The 20070-nt window shown below is 44.5% G+C and overlaps 1 protein-coding gene and 1 long non-coding RNA gene across 2 annotated transcripts in view; one reads left to right on the plus strand and one right to left on the minus strand.

Moving 5' to 3' along the window:
* The first annotated feature begins 2370 nt into the window (after positions 1-2370).
* arfrp1 (ADP-ribosylation factor related protein 1) lies at positions 2371-18472 on the plus strand. Its single transcript, XM_060062213.1, has 7 exons — positions 2371-2743; positions 3071-3158; positions 3239-3321; positions 3562-3643; positions 4620-4690; positions 10958-11058; positions 17687-18472. Exons 1-7 carry the CDS (start codon positions 2651-2653, stop codon positions 17772-17774), a joined length of 606 nt encoding a protein of 201 aa, XP_059918196.1. The 5' UTR covers positions 2371-2650; the 3' UTR covers positions 17775-18472.
* Positions 13579-20070, minus strand: part of LOC132465553 (uncharacterized) — a 47009-nt gene continuing 40517 nt past the window's right edge. The window contains exon 2 of the long non-coding RNA XR_009527607.1: positions 13579-14299. This is a non-coding gene — a long non-coding RNA (uncharacterized LOC132465553). The remainder of the gene's footprint in view (positions 14300-20070) is intronic.

The following is a 20070-nucleotide window of genomic DNA, read 5'->3' on the forward strand; positions in this document are numbered from 1 at the left end:
CGCATTAATGTCATAGTTAACTCACGATTAATCGCGATTAATCGCAAATTCTTTTTCTATGCTAAATATCCCTTGATTTTTTTGTCCCATAATTCTTCTCATTTTAATTCTCTTATCAACATGGTGAAGTGCATCGGCTTGTCTTGTGCAAATGATTTTTTATTGATAACAACATTGGCATATACTGATCAAAACAGGACGATACAAAAAAAGAGCCTATAGTGCAATTAAACGACTGCTTTGAACAAATGTCATTTGAACATAGCAGTCAGGCTACTGCTTCTTTGTTTTGAGCCAAAGAAAAAAAAAAATATTATTATTATTTTTTTTTTTTTTGTAAATAAAATAATTGCGTTAATCGCGCAATATTTTTTTTAACACCGTTAAAATTGGTTTGCGTTAACACCGTTAATAACGCGTTTAACTGACAGCTCTAATATAAATATATATATATATATATATAATACTACATTTTTTTTTTCAGTGCCATTACTACTATTATTTCGAAATATTATTTAAGCCCACAGCAACATAAAGTCATAGCAAAGGCTATTAAATAATGGAGAAGCCTTTTTTCTGGGTGCCTGCCTGGCTCGTTGCTCTGTACCTGCCCTCTGTGAGGGGGGCGGGGTCAAGAGTGTGCAGTTAAAGTGTATTAATGTTAATATTTCACACCTTAGCTTTCACATATCATTCATAGGCTATATATACATTCATTTCACTTCACTTTACTGTTTTTTGCACTGTGGTTAGACTGAATTGCATTGCAATGACAATAAAGTTGAATGAATCTCATCACATTTTCATTAGTCTATATTCGTCTCATGTATAGCACACCAAGCATCTATTTTTTTATTAAAATGTAACATGCAGTCGTCACATATACTTCTCTTCTCCCTTCAGATGCACTTTTAAAATATTTCAGTACCACCCCCAGTGACACAGCATCAGGTGCTGCTGTCCCGTCTACCTCTGCACAGCCCTAATTTTGTATTTTTTTTACACTTCAGTTGAGTGCTTGTTTAATCTCTGGTTAGAACCAAATTAGATAAACCATACTACATTTAATTGTATTTACAATAATTTGAATCTGAACTCTATTATTTTGCTTATGAATGCCTTTAGTAAACATCATGCATTTCTTTGCAGTATTTTGTGCATACTTATTGTATGAGTGATTCATTGCTTGTTACTTGGTTTGTAATACGTTTCGTGTGTTTAATTTTCTATCTAAAACCAAAGAGTCTCAAAGACAAAGCTTTGTAGCTTCTCTGAGTTTATGAACATTGGTAGTCGAATTTACTGTGCGATCCAACGGGGTAGGGGGCGCCAGCAAAAATCTTGCCTAGGGCGCCAAATTGGTCAGGGCCGGCCCTGGTCCTCAGGCAGTAGACTGCTGTTCCTCCCAGTGTCTAGGCTCCAAACTAGTCATGGGTCAGTCGCGAACGAGCCGGTTCAAAGAGCAGGCTCTTTTAAGTGAATGGTGGGAGTCGGCTCCCGACCGCGAGCCGTTTGTTTTATTTTATTTTATAAAGTTTGCCTAGGCAGAATGATATGAAGATCTCCGCGCTACAGGTGCTCCGTGCATGCTATGCGTGTGTGCAGTGACTAACTGTCACGTGCATGCATTCAACCAATAAAGTGGGGATAGACAAGGATCATACCCGCAAGCAGCGAGGGGCGGGAATGCGCGTTGCGCTCATATGCAATGAAAACAAACAGCTGAATTAGAAAATGTAATTTATATTTTTGAATAATAATAGGATGCATTGAATAATGTATGTGATATATAGGCCTACACATACAAATCATAAGTCAAAATGGGCTACATTTGGCTGAATTATATAAGGTATAAGTGGTAATATGAAGAGCCGTTTGGGAGCCGAACGAGCCTGCTCTTGTTGGTGAGTTGATCCAAATGATCCGGCTCCCTAAGAAGAGCCGAAATGCCCATCACTACTCAAAACTAAAGGGGACAGAGCTTTCTCCATACGGCATCGAAGAAGCTCAGGAACGACTTGCCTGATGAAATTAGGTTGACTGAGTCACGGCCCATTTTTAAATCTCTCCTCAAAACCCAGTTTTATCTGAGCTTTTCCAGATTTAATTTGAGCCTGCCTTTGTTTTTATTCCTGTCTTTTATCCTTTTTTCATATTGCTCATTATTGTCCGTACATCACATGTATTTTGTGCTTTGTTTTAATTGTGCATTTATTTGTTCAGCACTTTGTAACTGTGTTTTGAAAAGTGCTATATAAAGAAAGTTTATTATTATATAATTAACAGATGCGCAGCACGATGTGCGGCGTGATGCGCAGCGCGATGCGCAGTATGATGCGCACTTCTTCTCCACATGATTGACGTTGGTCATTATAATGCACTACACTTCCCAGAATGCCGTAGTTCCTTCTCGACGTAGCAACAACCAGTTACCGGGACAGTTCATTTAGATACAACTAATAAAATAATGTATTGTATACAATGAATAGGAACGCTTAGCCGTAACTCATAATTTATGTATTGACCATGAGACCAGCGTCATCCCTCTCTCTCCTTTTGGCCTTGCGTCAGTAGAATTAGCTAACGTTAGCCGGCTAACTGTTAGCTTGAGTTAGCCACAAGTCGCTGGTTGTTGACACTTTCTGTCGACATGTATACTTTATTATCCGGCCTGTACAAGTACATGTTCCAGAAGGACGAGTACTGCATACTGATCCTGGGGCTGGACAACGCGGGGAAGACGGTAGGGCGATATGTGGTTCACGTTACTCAGTGACATGTTAATCATACACCTCATTACTTATTATTACTTATTACCACTGTCTTAGTTTCTCTTTTTACTTTAGTTTGTATTCTTGCTGCTATGTGGATGTTGAGGAACCAAGCCTAGGAATTGTACTCTTGTGTACTTACAATACATACTATACTACGTACTGTACAATAAGATTCTGATTCTGATTAATCAAACCTTCGTAAATCCACAATAATAATAACGTCCCTTTTTGTCTTGTTCTGTCCTCTTAACGCTGTCCAAGTCATCCTGTTGTTCTCCCTGTTGTCTGTCTGGCAGACCTTTCTAGAGCAGACCAAGACAAAGTTCAGCAAAAACTACAAGGGGATGAGTTTGTCTAAGATCACCACCACAGTCGGCCTGAACAGTAAGGGTCTGCCTAAATAGTTATTTGCCAGATACGACATCGCTCCAAACCCTTAATCCCTGTTCCTTGTGTCTCGCCAGTCGGGACCATCGACGTGGGCAACGCTCGCCTTATGTTCTGGGACCTCGGAGGTCAGGAGGAGCTGCAGTCTCTGTGGGACAAAGTGAGTCGACAGCACTGACATGTTGCTAGGGACTGTTGTCATCAAATGACTAACATCTTCATGTATGGGATTTTATTTTTTGAGCTTAAGTGAAACAGCACTTTTTATGACTAATCGTGCAAGCACTTTATTTTCTTACTTTTTACAATAGGTTAATAAAACAAAGGATATTGATATCTATTTTCTTTGGTTGAATAATTTTTTGCTCTTGAATCCCGTTTTAAAACGCTCATCCTTCAGTACTACGCAGAGTCCCACGGGGTCATCTATGTCATCGACTCAACAGATGAAGAGCGCCTCTCAGAGTCAAAAGAGGCCTTCGGTACGTATGCACTTTGCCTGCTCTCTACGCATTAAAGTTACACTCCTGCAGCAGCGCGCACACAAAGATGTACGATCTCACTGTGCCAGTCGCTGACTTGCGCACACATCTCATGAGAACAACCCCCAGAGGTTAGCAACGCATCCCTCTGTGGAGGTTATTGTCACAGCCTATCATTGATTGGATAAACAGGTACGGAGTGTCCTATTATGTTTTGTTTCCGACAGCCAGACATAAGAATAAAATGCATAATCAGAACCTGGATTTTTATAATTTCTCAACATCATTTGGACGTATTTACTTTCCACATCTTTTCAATTTATAAAGCAAATTCTTCTGGATTTGGTCGATGCTTCACACACACTCGGGGTCAGGCACCCAGTTAAAGGCACCCAGTGCAACTTTATGTAAACATTCAATGAAAAATAAACATTCAATTTCTAGTCTTTTTTACACGTAGTAAGTTTCAATAACTCCATACCATTACATATCGACATTCAAGGAGCAAAGATGAGACGTCGTTGTGTGGTGAGAACTGATAGAAAATCGTAAACAACAACAATCGCCGGTGGGGAGAAGCCATTTTTCCATTGACTGCTTTATTTATTATAAAGCCTGCTTTATTTATTGTAGGTTACAAAAAATAAAGAAAGTGGCGGCATTGTTGTTGTTATCGATTTTGTATCAGTTCTCACCACACAACGACGTCTCATCTTTGCTGCTTAAATGTCGGTATGTAATGGTATGGAGTTATTGAAACTTACTACGTGTAAAAAAGACTAGAAATTGAATGTTTATTTTTAAGCCTCGAAAGTTGCACTGGGTGCCTTTAAGTTAAAACGCAGGCGGCTCTGGTAAGGTCTGCGTGGCGTCTCCGAGTCGTAACGTGGACGGTCCCACATGTCCTGTATGCTGAACTGTGGCCTAGTTGAGTCCTGCAGCTCCCTGACTTCACTGCTCTGTCTGCATCTTCCAGAGAAAATGATCACCAGCGAGTCCTTGGAAGGAATCCCACTGCTGGTCCTGGCCAACAAGCAGGATGTAGAGGTACGCTCTCTTTTTGGGTCCTGTTCTTCAGGGTTGCAGATAACGCATTCATCATGTTTCGTCCTACATATGAACGTTCACTACAGAAACAACACCACACTCTGCAGCCACAGAGATCCTAGTGGCCACACTCCTGCCAGGCTAACTCGTATGATTTTCTCAATGGTGAGCACATGGGAGGGCTGGAGTCCACCAAAGAAGGAAGATGGGAAAGGTCTGTTGAAAGAAAAGATCTAGGTGGAGCTACTCGGCCAAAGTGCGCTCTCTGCTACCTGGTAGCCTCACATGACGAAGACGTGCCACCAAGAGCCGCATCGAGTAGTAGAGAGACGACACGTGGAGGATCACGCTGTCGGTCTGATTCTGTGTTTAGTACAACGGGGGCTCATGCATGAGGCTGCAATTCAGGCCATGATGCCAATTTTGATGTGTTCCTACTCGAAGCCTGCTGAGCGTGGAACACCAAGCATTGCAGACATTAGACAACATAAAAAAAATAGTTTTTAGATAATATTCTATATTCTATTTTTAGCTTATTCTTTTACAAAATGCTGCCTCGCCAACCACTTCATTGACATTGTATCAATAGTTTGGTGTCGAGGTAATGTTCAGTACGATACGATTTCAGTCTCCGTCGGGCGGTCGGCTTAGCTCAGGAGGTAGAGCAGGTTGACTTGTAACCGGAAGCCACTCTTCCCCGAATGAGACGCCTCACCTCACTGCCCCCGACCAGCCGGCTGACCCTGGCGTGGGGGACTCCACTCTATGTATGACCTTTGTAAGTCTATTTGGATAAAAGATTCTGCTAAATGTAAATGTCAACTTGTGACAACGGGTTGTTTTGACTTAATATTTTTTCCATTAAACCATACAATTATTTAAACAGAATCTACAGAGCCTTGTATATTTGTATTCATTATATATGGCCTATCACTCAAAATAGCATTCATCACCTCCTGAAAAGATTGTATTAAGATTTGATTGTATTAAGATTTGAATGGATTGGTTTAAGACTTAAATGGATTGGATTGCAATTGGAAATTAATGGAACGTGCATACGGGCCGACCAAACGACCAGCGACCAGATCTTGACAGCCCTACATAATGGACATGTCTGAACTAAAGGGGTTCCACGGTTTAGTACCTAGTACCCTGTTATCAGAGGGGACCATTCTCTAATGCCGCTTTTCCACTGCATGGTACCAGCTCGACACGACTCGACACGACTCGACACGACTCGACTCAGCTCGCATTTTTTGCGTTTCCACCGCGGTACCATGGTATCTGGTACCTGAAGTGGCTGCTTTTTCTAGTACCTACTCGCTCTAGGTTCCAAGCGAGCTGAGCCGATGCTAAAAGGTGACGTCGGCAGACGGCCGGCGACTGATTGGCCAGAGAGTGTGACGAAGTCACGAGAGCGACATGCTGGTAACATCCATAGCAGCGCCGCAGCCAACATGTTCCACTTCTCCAACTTCTTCAACATGCCAGCTAATAATAGTAATGCGATCGATGCCCTCCATTGTTGTTATGTGGGTTCTGTCCATGTGTGGGTTGCGTATGTGTTGTTTGCGTCGCGTACACAAATACGTCACGGCCCTTTCGCGCAGCCGACCCCGCCCACGTCCAGGAGGTACTATTTGCGGTGGAAAAGCACCCGTGCTGCTACCGTGTCGAGTCGTGTCGTGTCGAGTCGTGTCGAGTCGAGCTACATGTGCGGTGGAAAAGCGGCATAATCCTGTAGCCTATCGGTTGGTAGGGACCCTACCTTCCAAAGAATCCCATCCTGTCTATTGGCCCAACCAGCACTATCTTCCAATCTATTATGATGTAATGACTGCATTTTAGTGACCAATTGATCGGCTACAGATCATCAGCAGCCAATCAAACCCATAGATGCATGATTGACCTATCTATTTATAATCTGCCGATTGCATGACCATTGACCGATCTGCTGCAGGGGACTTGGTTTGACAGATGTCCAGACGATCAAACCCTACAACTCCCCAGTCAAGGCATTCTAATTTAAGGAGCCATTGAGCCCATTGATTGGGGGAATTCAACAGTATGTGAGGCTGGTTCAGACTACACGATTCTCAGATATTCCTCACGATTTAACAGAAATCATACTTTCCTCACCTGCCTTCACCTGCCATTTTTCGATGAGCGTTTCGCTGTTGAGCGCAAGGTTGTGGCAGCATCATGGCAGTGTCATGGAAACCGAACGTCATCGTTTCTGAAAGCCTCTGTCTACCCTGAACACACTTCAACGCGAACCCAGTATTTTCACATTCATCCACCTCAGCGATCGTTTTTGAAAAGCAGTGTTTTCAGTGTCGGTTTGTAGATTACCCGGGTAAGTGTGGACAGGGCCTTACTTTGTATCGTTCACGACACATGCAGCATCAATGCCGCAACAAAGTCTAAATAAAAATGGTATACTAGGCATTATGATGGTGGTCCTCTGCGTAGTGCACTGAAGTCTAGTAGGCTAGAGATGCGTAGATGAGCTGTAATGTCATCCCGATTTTGTGTTGCGTGTTCTGCGTCCCGACAAAAGCCTGTCGGCTTACTAAAATGTCCAACCACTATGAAATGTCCCCTGTTGTCAGCGAACAAAGCCAACGTGGTCATATTATAGCCCGATCATTAAAGGTCCCATGACATGCTATTTTATGTATTCTTTAATATAGGTATTAGTGGGCAACTAACACAGTATTCAAAGACGTTCCCGAAATTCAGCCGTGGTGCAGAGTTACAGCCACTCCGAGCCAGTCGCACATTGAGCTTCCCCCAAATGCGCTGTTTTGGTGTCTGTAGCTATAATGCAAATGAGGAAAAGCGAGGCGGGTCAAGGAGGAGGGTGGGGGTGTGGCCCTGAGCAGCTTGCAGCCACGGTACCATGCGCTCTGTTTACAGTGGATGTATCGCAATGGCGAGGCACACACAGCCTTTAGCCGTGTTCTGTAAATATTCTAGAACACACGGGAGTCCTGGAGCTCTATATCTAAATATTATCATATATTATCATATAGCCTACATAGATATATCATATAATATATATTATCACGGCCAAAAGCTGTGTGAGCCGATATTATAATAATAATAATAATAATACATTTAATTTAGAGGCGCCTTTCAAGACACCCAAGGTCACCTTACAGAGCATATAGTCATCATTCAAAACTATGTAAAACAGACTAGGAATAAAAGGAAAACAGAGGTTAAACATGAAGAATAATAATAATTAATAACACTCAAAGACGCCTAAAGTGAAGTGGGGACCTCACTAACCACCACCAATAATATTATGAATCTCAAACAACCTCGTTGGGTTCTCCGACGTTCCTGGTTCTTCAACGTCCTCATCAAAGTGAAGTAGACTGAACCGCGACAAGGAGGAGAAAGGGATCGTTGCCGGTCTTAGGAACCTCCGCCTCCGGCGGTGGTCCCTCAGCGGGGCTCAAGCGGGAGACATTCGCCGCCAACAATCCCTTTCTCCTCCATGTCGTGGTTCATGTGTTTGAGGGAGTCGAAGCCAAAGTTCCTTCCCCCCAATTCATTCTCAACCTTGGCTGAGATAACCCCCAATACGAGTCTCGTTGTAGAAATACCAGAGACGAGAGTCAGACGAGGAAGTGTACAACACTTGCGTCATATAATATCGTCATATAATCATATAATACATAGAAATCTGTATCATTTAATGCACATTATCACGGCCAAAAGCTGTGTGCGCCTCCAGACGATATTATTAATCACAAACGACTTTGTCGGGTTCTGCGACGTCTCTGGTTCTTCCACTTTCACATCAACCTGAAGTTGACTGAACCGCGCGCTGCCTGCTGCCGGCTGCCCGCTGCCGGGCAATGGTGCCTCGCGGCAACCGGCGGCAAGTCGCAGTTCATGTACTTCAGCAAGTCAAAGCCAAAGTTCCTTTCCCCAATTCCTTCTCAACCATGGCTGAGATAACCCCCAATACGAGTCTCGTTGTAGAAATACCAGAGACGAGAGTCCGATGTGTTATGCGCCATATAACACCAAAAGCAGAACGGTTATCCAAATAATAAGGAAGTGTACAACACTTGCGTTACAGTCCTGGAGCTCTATATCTAAATAATATAATATAATGCATAGAAATCTATATCATTTAATACATATTATCACGGCCAAAAGCTGTGTGCGCCTCCAGACGATATTATGAATCACAAACGACTGTCGGGTTCTGCGACGTCTCTGGTTCTTCCACTTTCACATCAACCTGAAGTCGACTGAACCGCTCGCTGCCTGCTGCCGGCTGCCCGCTGCCGGGCGATGGTGCCTCGCGGCAAACGGCGGCATGTCGCAGTTCATGTACTTCAGCGAGTCAAAGCCAAAGTTCCTTTCCCCCAATTCCTTCTCAACCATGGCTCAGATAACCCCCACAACAGTCTCGTTGTGGAAATACAAGACACGTCAAAGAACCGGCAAGAAACACTTGCGTTACAGTGTGTGTATTCACACACACACACACACACACACACACACACACACACACACACACACACACACACACACACACACACACACACACACACACACACACACACACACACACACACGTACGTGGCGCTCGCACGGTCGAGTCTCATTGGCGGGCCAACGTCTCTGGGCGGGCCAGGCAGAGTAAGGGGAGGAGCTGAGATTCTTGGTGACGTCATGAATACAGACATTCCAAATCAGCGCGCTTGAGCCTCAGTTTTTTCAAAGGCGAGCAGAACAGCTAGTGCTCGTTTTACACCAAACGCAAGTTTTAGCCACTGGGGGACCATAGGCAGGCTAGGGGAACTCATATTTATGTTAGAAAACCTCATAAATTGAGATTTTCATGTCATGGGACCTTTAACTAAAAGCCACATAGAAAGAATAAAGCATCCAGCATATGATTCAACAATGTGTGAGGGCATACGCAGCATGGATGATCGCACAGTGGAATGTTTAGGCCTATGGAAAGCCAGCCAGCGCGCGCTGGGCGGAAATTTCAGAAGCAGGGAGTTTATAGTAAAATATAATTTGTCAGTTTGCCGTTTATCTAGTCAAAATGTTAACCTACTTCTTATTTATTTATTTCAACCCCGACCCACTCGCAATTCCTCCATGTAGGATATAACTTATTTTCATGCAGTCCACCCAACCCGTGGATTATCCACGGTGTCTGCGGGTATCACCGGCAACCGCGCATCTCTAGCCTACTAGTCTTTACTTTACTAGTTAGTTCTTTAATAGTTAGTAAACACTGCCCGTGTGGTCCAGCTGTTTGCGGGATTCCCTCAAAGTCAGCAATGTATATAAGTCATGTGCTTTCCACCAATTTCTGGCATGCCAAACTTTCGTTGTGGGGTTTTCGAACAGACGAAAAAATCGCAGATCGCAAGCATGTCACATTACATGTCACATCGTCGCTGACTTTTCCAAATCGTGTATGACACGCAAATTTATCTGCGATGAACGAATCGGGGCTAAATCGGGTTAAAATCGTATAGTCTGAACCAGCCATTAAAAATAGTTTTTAGCTGAAATTTTTACAGGAGACTGCAGCGTGTTATCCCCATGGTTATGACCCAAGCCAACTGTATGATACTTTTTTGTACTGTCGTTGTGTCAGAGACATCCACACACACATCCACACACACACCGCCAAGACAGAGGTCCACACATCCACACACACACCGCCCAGACAGAGCTCTACACACACTGCCTAGACAGAGCTCCACGCATCCACACAGACAGCGCCGCCGGTGCCCCTTGCTCCTGACGTCAGACTACCTCGGAAAGGTAGTCTGACGTCTCTCTCTAAAGAAAAGCGTCAGTAGTTGCAAATCCGGCTTCAACCAAGACTGATTCCCCCCAGTAGCCACCTTGGTTGTAAACAGTTGCTTGGTAGGTAACTGAGTGCAGAGCTCCCTGCTGTCAGTGGTGCTGGCCTGGCTGCGTCTCCATCTAGTGGTTGCTTCTAACAAGGTTAAAACAGAGGCTTTAAGATGGCAGAGAACCAGCAGACGAAAACATGATTGTTCCTATTGTGAAATAATAATCCAATCATCTCGAGTTTTATTTCTGTTAACCACTAGAGAGCAGCAAACTCGCAGGTAATGGTGAACTCAATGATGTCATGTGTTTTTAAACAGACGGGATACTTTAACCACCATTCAAACAAACTGTTTGAATTGTGAAAGTGTGTCCTTGCGGCGGCCTCATGTTTGCTCTGCTCCTCCTAATCTCCTCTAGAACTGCCTGTCCGTGCCAGACATTAAGACGGCCTTCAGCGACTGTGCGCCCAAAATAGGCAAGAGGGATTGCCTGGTGCAACCGTGCACCGCGTTGACCGGGTAAGGGTTCTCAGACGTATCCAACTGATTTTGACCCTGCACTGAACTCCAGGCTAGTACATGACATTGAAATGTGACGCTCCATCGCAGACGTTCGTAGGACTTGTCTAGTCCACATATTAAACTCACACATGTCTGAATGAGCCCGAAAGAGCCACTATATTAGCAACATCGTGGGAGTGGGAGCCATCGCCCCGTCGTGGTGATCACCCCCCCAGTGGGCCGTACCAACTGGCAGACATGAAGGCGTGAGGACCTCATTACAATCAGCAGAGTACTGGATGCTAGGTTGGACCCTCGCCACGTAGCCAGCACTAGTTCAGTGTTAGTTCATTGGATTGAGTTTTTGTCCCTGTCTGGTTGATCTCATCATCGTCGACCTATTCCCTGGGTGGGGTCACCTAGGGTTGGGCGGTTCTGTTGTCTTCACAACTGTCCTTGACCAGGTGTGAGGTATGTGTCTGCTTTTGTGTAAAATACAGTAATAAAATATAAAGGTAAAGCTGAGTTTGGGTTAGAGGTCATTAGCAAGTGTGACATTGTCTAGTCCAGTGGTTCTCAAACTTTTTACCATGAGTACCACCTTAGAAATGATTTGGCTCTCCAAGTACCACCGGAATTAAAATAAAGTGCGTAGGCCTATAACTACATAGTTTACACAGAAGGCATTAATATTAATAATATGATTTATTATTCACATAACTTTACTTGACTGAAGCAACCAACTGTCTATAACTCATGTATTGTATTTAAACACTTGCAACGGGATAATACTAACAATTGAACAACTGCTTCAATAATGCTACCCAGCAAATGGGGATATCATCTGGCATATAACATACCAGTCAATCTAGTGAGGTTATTAACAAGTATACTGCATTAAAGCATTCACAGCACTGAATATTAATTTTAACAACTGCAGTCAACCAATCATGTGAGGTAAATTGTACTGCATCAAAACATTCAAAGAATTGAACATGAATATTTAAATACTGGAGTCAAACAATCCTGTTATAATAAGCAATCATGCACAGCAAAGAGAGAAATCATGTGTACTGCGAAAACACTGTAATCAAACTATCATGAGTAAGAACAAGCGTATCATAGAAAAAAAACGTATTCAGTATTAAAAAATACTGCAGTAAGTGCCATAAGGTCAGAATATAAACTATGTTTAGGTTTGAAGGAGAATGTACTCAGGCACACATTGAAAATTAGGCCTATCATGCTTAGTGAGAGGGGTGTGATGTCTGGGTCGATTGAGGTAAGCTTTAGCCTCAGACTTGGTTCAGTATCCAACCTGCTCAGCACTCGAGTTGAGGGGTGATGAGGGGGGATGGCATCCCCCTTTGGAATTAAAATGATCAAAATCATCCCCCTTCTGAAACAGCCATCCCCCCTTCCCATCCCCTGTTATTTTATCAATTAATGTGGAAATATTACCGCTATTTCATTATAGCGGTTTCCTTTTTCAATTCGGCGCAAGCAACGTTACTTTTCCCAGGGACAGATTTGACAGCGATACTGCCTTCTCGGCAGTGGTGTATAAAGTACTCAAAAGCCATACTTAAGTAAAAGTACAGATACCTTACTGGAAAATTACTTAAGTAAAAGTAAAAGTCACCTTTTAGAATAGTACTTAAGTAAAAGTATTAAAGTATCTGATCTTTACTGTACTTAAATATCAAAAGTACTTTTCTGATATTAAATGTACTTAAGTACTGAAAGTAAAAGTACAAGTAACTGCTGTTAATAAAAAAGCAAAGGGTCAGAATTTTGAGAATAATGGAGTTTATTTCAACTAACACAAACACAATAGGCAAAACTCCACAAGGCCATAAACACTTCCGGTCCAACCTACCTCCAGGACCTCCTCACCGCTCATTTTAAATCAAGGACACTCAAACCTCCTTGCAGTGTTAAAGTGTGCTATACAAATTAAATTAATTAGGTCGTGAAGTTTCTAATTTTTTGATTGAGACCTGTATGATTTTGCTTCGATTATTGTTGTTTCCCCTTCGTTGTTGATCTTTTTTGAAAACATCCTTCCACTGCATATTGCAGTCCATTTTGCCATGATCTGGATGCTGTCGCGGAGTTACTCCAAAAAAAAATCACTGACACTGACAGATATCGTAGCCCGACCTATTATCCCGCAAGCAAGCGCTGGTACACGTTACTTAATATTGATTTTGGTGTCATCCAGGATCACGGATTTTAGGAAAACTCAAGTCCCTGCCCAAAAAGGGTATTTAAATTAGCTTTGTAGCAAAAATGGCACATATACAGCGTATTGAAGTGTATAAGATAGTGTTGTAATACTGCGTGTACAAACCAGCCTGATACAAATAGTAGAATTTTGATAGCCCTTGCCCTCGTCCTAGCCATGCATTTGTGTGTTGACAGTCGTAGGAGTTTTGATCGACGTAGCAACAGTAACTAAGCAAGGGGGCTTTGCGAACGTGCGCTGGGACAGCTGATTCGCCAAACAGGCTCACAGTTCTACCACAGTCCCCGACGTTATTCTCATATCTCTCATGATTCTTTTTTTTTTTTCTAAAGATGAGTTGATTTTGTAACGAGTAACGAAGGTTTCAAGGGAAATGTAGCGGAGTAAAAGTATCCGTTTTCTTCGCAAAATGTAGCGAAGTAAAAGTACAGAGAAATATAAGTAGTAAAGTAAAGTACAAATATCCAAAAAAACTACTTAAGTACAGTAACGAAGTATTTCTACTTCGCTACTATACAACACTGCTTCTCGGGCAGTATGCTATTGTGCAAGCACGCAGGCGTACTTGCGCAATAGTGCCTTCACAAGCTCTCATTCCACACCGTACGAAACTGACACTGGTAGCGTGAAGCAGTCTCTGCATCTCAGACATCGCTTCCGCAGGCAACTCTGTCCCCTTTTCTCCCTTTCATTCCAACCCGTGAGCAACGCTAGTCTCCCTTCTCTTCCGAATGCATTTCTGAAAAAAAAAGTATCAGAATCAGTTTTTAAAATCCTTAAATGTGATGCATGCCTCCGAATCGTGTGATGCGTCCGATCAGCTGCGTTTTTTGGGATAAATTAAGAGCGATGACATGACAGTAGTCATCGCTCTTATTTGCGACCATTTGCGACCAAGAGAAGCCTGGTCGCGAGTGGAATGAGAAAGCGCACAGCCTTGTCTGAAAGCGCCGGATATTCGCTGCGTCGCTGCATCCAAAAGTCCAGAAATGTCCGGCCTCTGAAGGCAGACTTCAACGTCTCGTCACAGGACGATTTTGCTAAATTTTTGCTTCCCCTACTCGTCGTCACAGCAGTTAGTCAATGCACGTTTAAGATCATTGCATATGATGGGTACATGCACATTTTTTTTTTAACGGTTGCTTCAACTTCAAAAAATTGCTTCAAAAAATCGTTCATGCTCCGCGTACCACTAGAGGGCGCTCGCGTACCACCAGTGGTACGCGTACCACAGATTGAGAACGTCTGGTCTAGTCTACAAGGCTGTGTTTAATATGAATTAACTACTACTACCTACCTACCTGTATATCCTGGTAAAACCAGTCTGGCTGGGTTTAAAGGTTGCATCAGCGATGTTGGGTGACATCACTTGTGTGGGTATTTGAAGTGAGATCCCAAACAAACAGAGCCAGCATGCCCCTCTCCTCTGTGTTTCGTGCATCCAGTAAAAACTATCATCACAGCAGTGCAAAACTCCAAATTACCCACCACTTGTTGGTTTTTTGTTGGAATACTATTTATTTGGTTTTGAGTGGTTGGTAGTACCATTTGTTTTTGTGTACGATCTTGGAGCATAGGCTGCCTACAGAGATGCGTTTTTTTGACGGCCTTCTTATGGGGCGGGCAGCTAGCGGATCGTGATGAAAGATCAGATAAATGTAATCATTGAGGTTTCGGCCTAGAATCGCTGATACAACCTTTAACACTGATGGATCGTAGAATAATCAGTAGAGAGGAAGTAAGCAGCTTCCATGGATTCAGTCAAATCTCAACCTTTAGCCTTACTGGAGTACTCGTCTGAAAGGTTTGCCATAGTTTCCACCAGTGTACTCCTATGGAAGGTGAGTGTAACCTGTTTCATATACAGCCTGATCTGTAACACCCACACCAGAAGAAAAAAAAGTATAATATGTACATATATATAATATTATAATACATATAATATAAGATATTTAGAATGAGTGTGTGTTCTGACGAATCTGAATAACACCATCTGTATCTCTGCACCACGGCACGGTGATGTGCCCCAGCCTCAGAGCCAGGCCCCAGCCTCTGGGTCAGGCCCCAGCCTCTGGGTCAGGCCCCAGCCTCTGGGCCAGGCCCCAGCCTCTGGGCCAGGCCCCAGCCTCAGAGCCAGGCCCCAGCCTCTGGGCTAGGCCCAGCCTCAGAGCCCCAGCCTCAGAGCCCCAGCCTCTGGGCCAGGCCCCAGCCTCAGAGCCCCAGCCTCAGAGCCCCAGCCTCTGGGCCAGGCCCCAGCCTCAGAGTCCCAGCCTCTGGGCCAGGCCCCAGCTGGAATGAAACGTTGTGATCTGGCAACGGCTTTAAAGATGAGCTTAACTGAAACGTGAAGTTTAGTTGATTTAACTGATGTATTGTCTGCCTTCTCATTGGTACAATAACAAAAAATGGCTGAACTTGCTAAAAGGGATTAAATTGTACGGTGAAAGTGTTACAGGGCGCCGCCATGTTGGATTTCAGCTACGTCACTGGCATGGTAACTTACTCCTACTCTGTGGCTCTAGCAGCAATAGCAGGTAATAAGTCAGGCTCTGAGGCTCGTTTAAATGGCTACGGAAAAGCAAACAACCAGGTCTACAGGAGGATCATCTTATTGCATTGCCCCTGGCTGCAGTAATGAATTATATAGGTCCAAGGCAGCTGGGGTAATCATACATTTCCACAGGCTAGCTTTGAATAGGAAACCAGCCCTTAATACATGACTGGCAGCCTTAAAACTGACTAACCCTCCGATAGCCCCTGTCATGTCAATCTCCACAAGCTAGCACTCCGACCATAAAGTGTATAAACTATTAATCTGACAATATCACAGATCTATGTTTCCAAGCTGGTCATTAAACCACGGCGGGTCTGTAAACAGAAGTTCCACAAATGTCCCTTCGTACTCACCCTGATGTTCGCCGACTAGCCGATTGCTGATGCAGAGGGAGTTAAACTCGAAGAAGTAGTTTCATAGTAAGATGTATCCGTGCAATATCCATCTGTGCAATATCCATCAACATCCACCAGAAAGTAAACCTCCAACATCCACCTAAAGTAAACGTGACACTCGTGAATCCGCCTCGCATCTATGCTCATTCGCGGGTGTATCTCCCAAAGTGCATCTAACATGTTTTTCAGGTCCCATCCACCCGGAGCCGATTTTTTTTGTGAAACCATGTTATCGGGCAGTTTATAAACCATGTTCTTTAGTAGGTCCATGATCCCAGGGTGGTTTCAAATAAAACCAGACCTATGCGTTTTCGTGTTAGGATTCGTGTGGACGCCTGAAGGAACGTTAGAGTTGTGTTGAAAGTTACAGGTTTTTTTATGTATTATTTTTGTAGCTTTGAATTCAGCCCCCTGGTCAATTTAATTAGTAACTGTACATAAAAAGTATTTCTACTCAATCTAAAAGGTTCAACACCTACTTTTTCCTCCTCGACTTGAATGTTTTTATACAGCGCGCAGGCTGGATGCACGCAGGCTTGATGTGCTCCACTTTTTTTTGTGGAGAACCAGCGCCTTGGAATATGTAGTTACTACAGCGTTTGTACAGCTCGTTGCGTTTCCGCAATGAGTCCGTCTTTACGGAGATATTCCTGAAACGCCTCAAAGGAAAATGGAGGGGGAAAGATTGTTTTGGCCTTGTTACTTAGTTGCTATTCATGGGGCGCAACAGTGTCTCTGCTCGGACGTCCCTTAGAGAGAGCATGGCCACTTCTAAAACCACTCTCTCACCGCACAGCATCTGAAATGCCCTATGCATGGTTATGCAACCTAATCCCACCATAAAATGGTCAAGGTTGACCGGGACCTCTCGGCAGCAGACCGATTCAATGGCAGTGTCCATGCTCCGGCAGCACCCACACGCACAGTAGTCACACCCACACGATCCAAAGGTGGAGCTGGAGCCTCCAGCTCCACGGGTGGCAGTCGGGTGGCAGTCGGACACTACAGGCATGTCCCTCACAGTCTCAAACGCATAACCAGCCATATTAAAATCACTATTCTCCGCCGTGGAGTGTAGAAGACGTTCGCGTGTCTGCAGCAACGACCTAGTCCTACCATGCCAGTGACGTCATCGGCGCTCTAATACTAAAAGACACATTTATTTTGTTGCTAAAAAAAGCTATATATTATGTAATATATATATCATATTTTTTTTTGTGTCCTTTTTTTTATAATACAAACTAACAAGTTATCGACGTTGATTATTTCAGTTCAGTTCATCTTTAATAATCGCCTTTCAACTGAGACTTTTTGCGCAATTTATTAAGACCCTCTTTTTGTTTACCCACTCTCAGTTTAATTTAGTTAGCTTTTTAATTGGTGACAATGTTCAGCTCATTCATTGATGGTAAATGAAAGCCTATTCTTCTATTCTATTTGACGCTGCAGGGACGGGGTCAACGAGGGCATCGAGTGGATGGTCAAGTGTGTGGTGAGGAATCTGCTGCGGCCCCCGAGACAGAAGGACATCACATGAGAAGCTGGCAGGGACCCCCCCTCAAGGCCCGGCTCCCGGCACTCATTCTGACTGGGATACCCAACCCAATCTATTGACCCTCCTGTTGAAGTGCAGGAGGCCGCCTCGCCCTGTCTCGTTTGTTCCTGTTTCCTCATTGCTGTGGGGCTGAGCCGTCGTTCCTCGTGGTCCCGTTTGGGGCCCTGCTCGAGGCCCTGCGTGAGGCCTTCCTCTGGGCCCCACACAGGGCCCCACACAGGGCCCCACATAGGGCCCCATATAGGGCCCCACACAGGGCCCCATACAGGGCCTCAAAAGCTTTAAGCCCTGTGTGTTGGGCCCTGTGTGGGCCCTCCCCATGGCCCTATTTGGGGCACTCCATGAGGCCCTGTTTGGGGCCCTCCGCAAGGCCCTGAGTGGGGCCCTCTAGATGTACACGGTGTGAGGTGCTTTGTTCGAGCTGTCATACCGATGGAGGACGCCCGGGGATGTTCCATCTCCTCTGCCCAGAACATTCTTTTCTTTTTGCATCCGACACACAGTAGGATGTGAAGTGTAGATTGCTGTGATGTGAACCCTTGATCCTTGAGTCCACACGGCCCTCTGGCCAGCTGTCCTCTCTGTCCGCTCTGTCCGCTGACCGGAGCCAGGAGCCCCAAGGGCCACCGCGGGATCCACTGCATTTTACACATTGATTAAAATAACTTTTGTACTCTGAACCGGCCTTGGGTTATTTCAAACTGTAAAATATAATGACTTTCTATGACTGGTAGCAAACTTTATTTGACAAGTTGTTTGCTAATTCAAGTATATAATAAATAAAATAAAAAATTGTAAATACTAACCAAAATTCGTTTTTTTAAATAATCGCTTTGGGAAGTGATCTTTCGTGCACTGAATAATGAAACGATGTGGTTTAGAAGAAGGAAACGTTTTCAGGCAAGGGGAGAGGTTTGAATGCTGCCATGGGAACAGGCTTCGAATTGTATGAGTGTTAGTTTTATGGCATTTTATGGCGTTTTGCCGGTCCACCTCCTGTCCGTAGTGAGTGAGCGGCGGAGGGTAAAACAAAGTCCAGCCGCTAAAAGGGCCTGGCATGCACTTGGTCACCTTAGCTATTCTTTATTAGGGAACATTAACACCGTATCTCAAACCATGATGGAGCGAATGTACATGCACAATGTTGACAGGGTCTCACGCTTTCACTGCGAAAGATTTACTATGAGTACCCATACCAGTACCAGTCATATGAGGACCCATACCAGAACCAGTCATGAGGACCCGTAACAGTCATGAGGACCCATACCAGTACCAGTTATACGAGGAGCCATACCACTATTCGTAGTATGAGGAAGCCTTTCTCTACTAGTTGTGCAGCGTTTAAAGGTCCCATGGCATGCTACTTTATGGATGCTTTAATATAGATATTAGTGGGCCCCAAACACAGTATTTCAAGTCGTTCCTGAATTCAGCCGTGGTGCAGAATTACAGCCACTACGAGCCAGTCGCACATTGAGCTTTCCCCAAATGCGCCGTTTCGGTGTCTGTCGCTTTCATGCAAATGAGGAGGAGAGAGGCGGGTCAAGGGGGAGGGTGGGGCTGGGCGTGTGGCCCTGAGCAGCTTGCAGCCACGGTACCATGCGCTCTGTTTACAGTGGATGTATCGCAATGGCGAGGCGCACACAGCCTTTAGCCTTGTTCTGTAAATATTCTAGAACATGGGATTCCTGGAGCTCTATATCTAAATAATATCATATTATACATAGATATCTATATCATATAATATATATTATCAGGGCCAAAAGCTGTGTGAGCCTACAGACGATATTTATTTCATTTCATCTCATCTTCATCGGCTTATCCGGGGTCGGGTCGCGGGGGGAGCAGCTCAAGCAGGGGGCCCTAGACTTCCCTTTCCCGGGCCACATTGAACAGCTCTGACGGGGGGATCCCGAAGGCGTTCCCAGGCCAGTGTTGAGATATAATCTCTCCACCTAGTCCTGGGTCTTCCCCGAGGTCTCCTCCCCACTGGACGTGCCTGAAACACTTCCCAAGGAAGGCGCCCAGTGGGCATCCTTACCAGATGCCCGAACCACCTCAGCTGACTCCTTTCTAAGTAAAGGAGCAGCGGCTCTAATCCGAGTTCCTCACGGATGGCTGAGCTTCTCACCCTATCCCTATGGGAGACGCCAGCCACCCTTCTGAGAAAACTCATCTCGGCCGCTTGTACCCGCAATCTCGTCCTTTCGGTCATCACCCAACCCTCATGACCATAGGTGAGGATAGGAACGAAGATCGACCGGTAGATCGAGAGCTT

This window comes from Gadus macrocephalus, chromosome 1 (assembly GCF_031168955.1).
Source record: "Gadus macrocephalus chromosome 1, ASM3116895v1".
NCBI classification, from domain to species: domain Eukaryota; kingdom Metazoa; phylum Chordata; class Actinopteri; order Gadiformes; family Gadidae; genus Gadus; species Gadus macrocephalus.

Bases quoted from the DNA above. Each gene is read 5' to 3' on its own strand.
- arfrp1 (XM_060062213.1), top strand. From the start codon at position 2,651: ATGTATACTTTATTATCCGGCCTGTACAAGTACATGTTCCAGAAGGAC. The intron at 2,744-3,070 runs GTAGGGCGATAT...TCTGTCTGGCAG, and splicing joins TGGACAACGCGGGGAAGACG to ACCTTTCTAGAGCAGACCAA. The intron at 11,059-17,686 runs GTAAGGGTTCTC...TTGACGCTGCAG, and splicing joins CCGTGCACCGCGTTGACCGG to GGACGGGGTCAACGAGGGCA.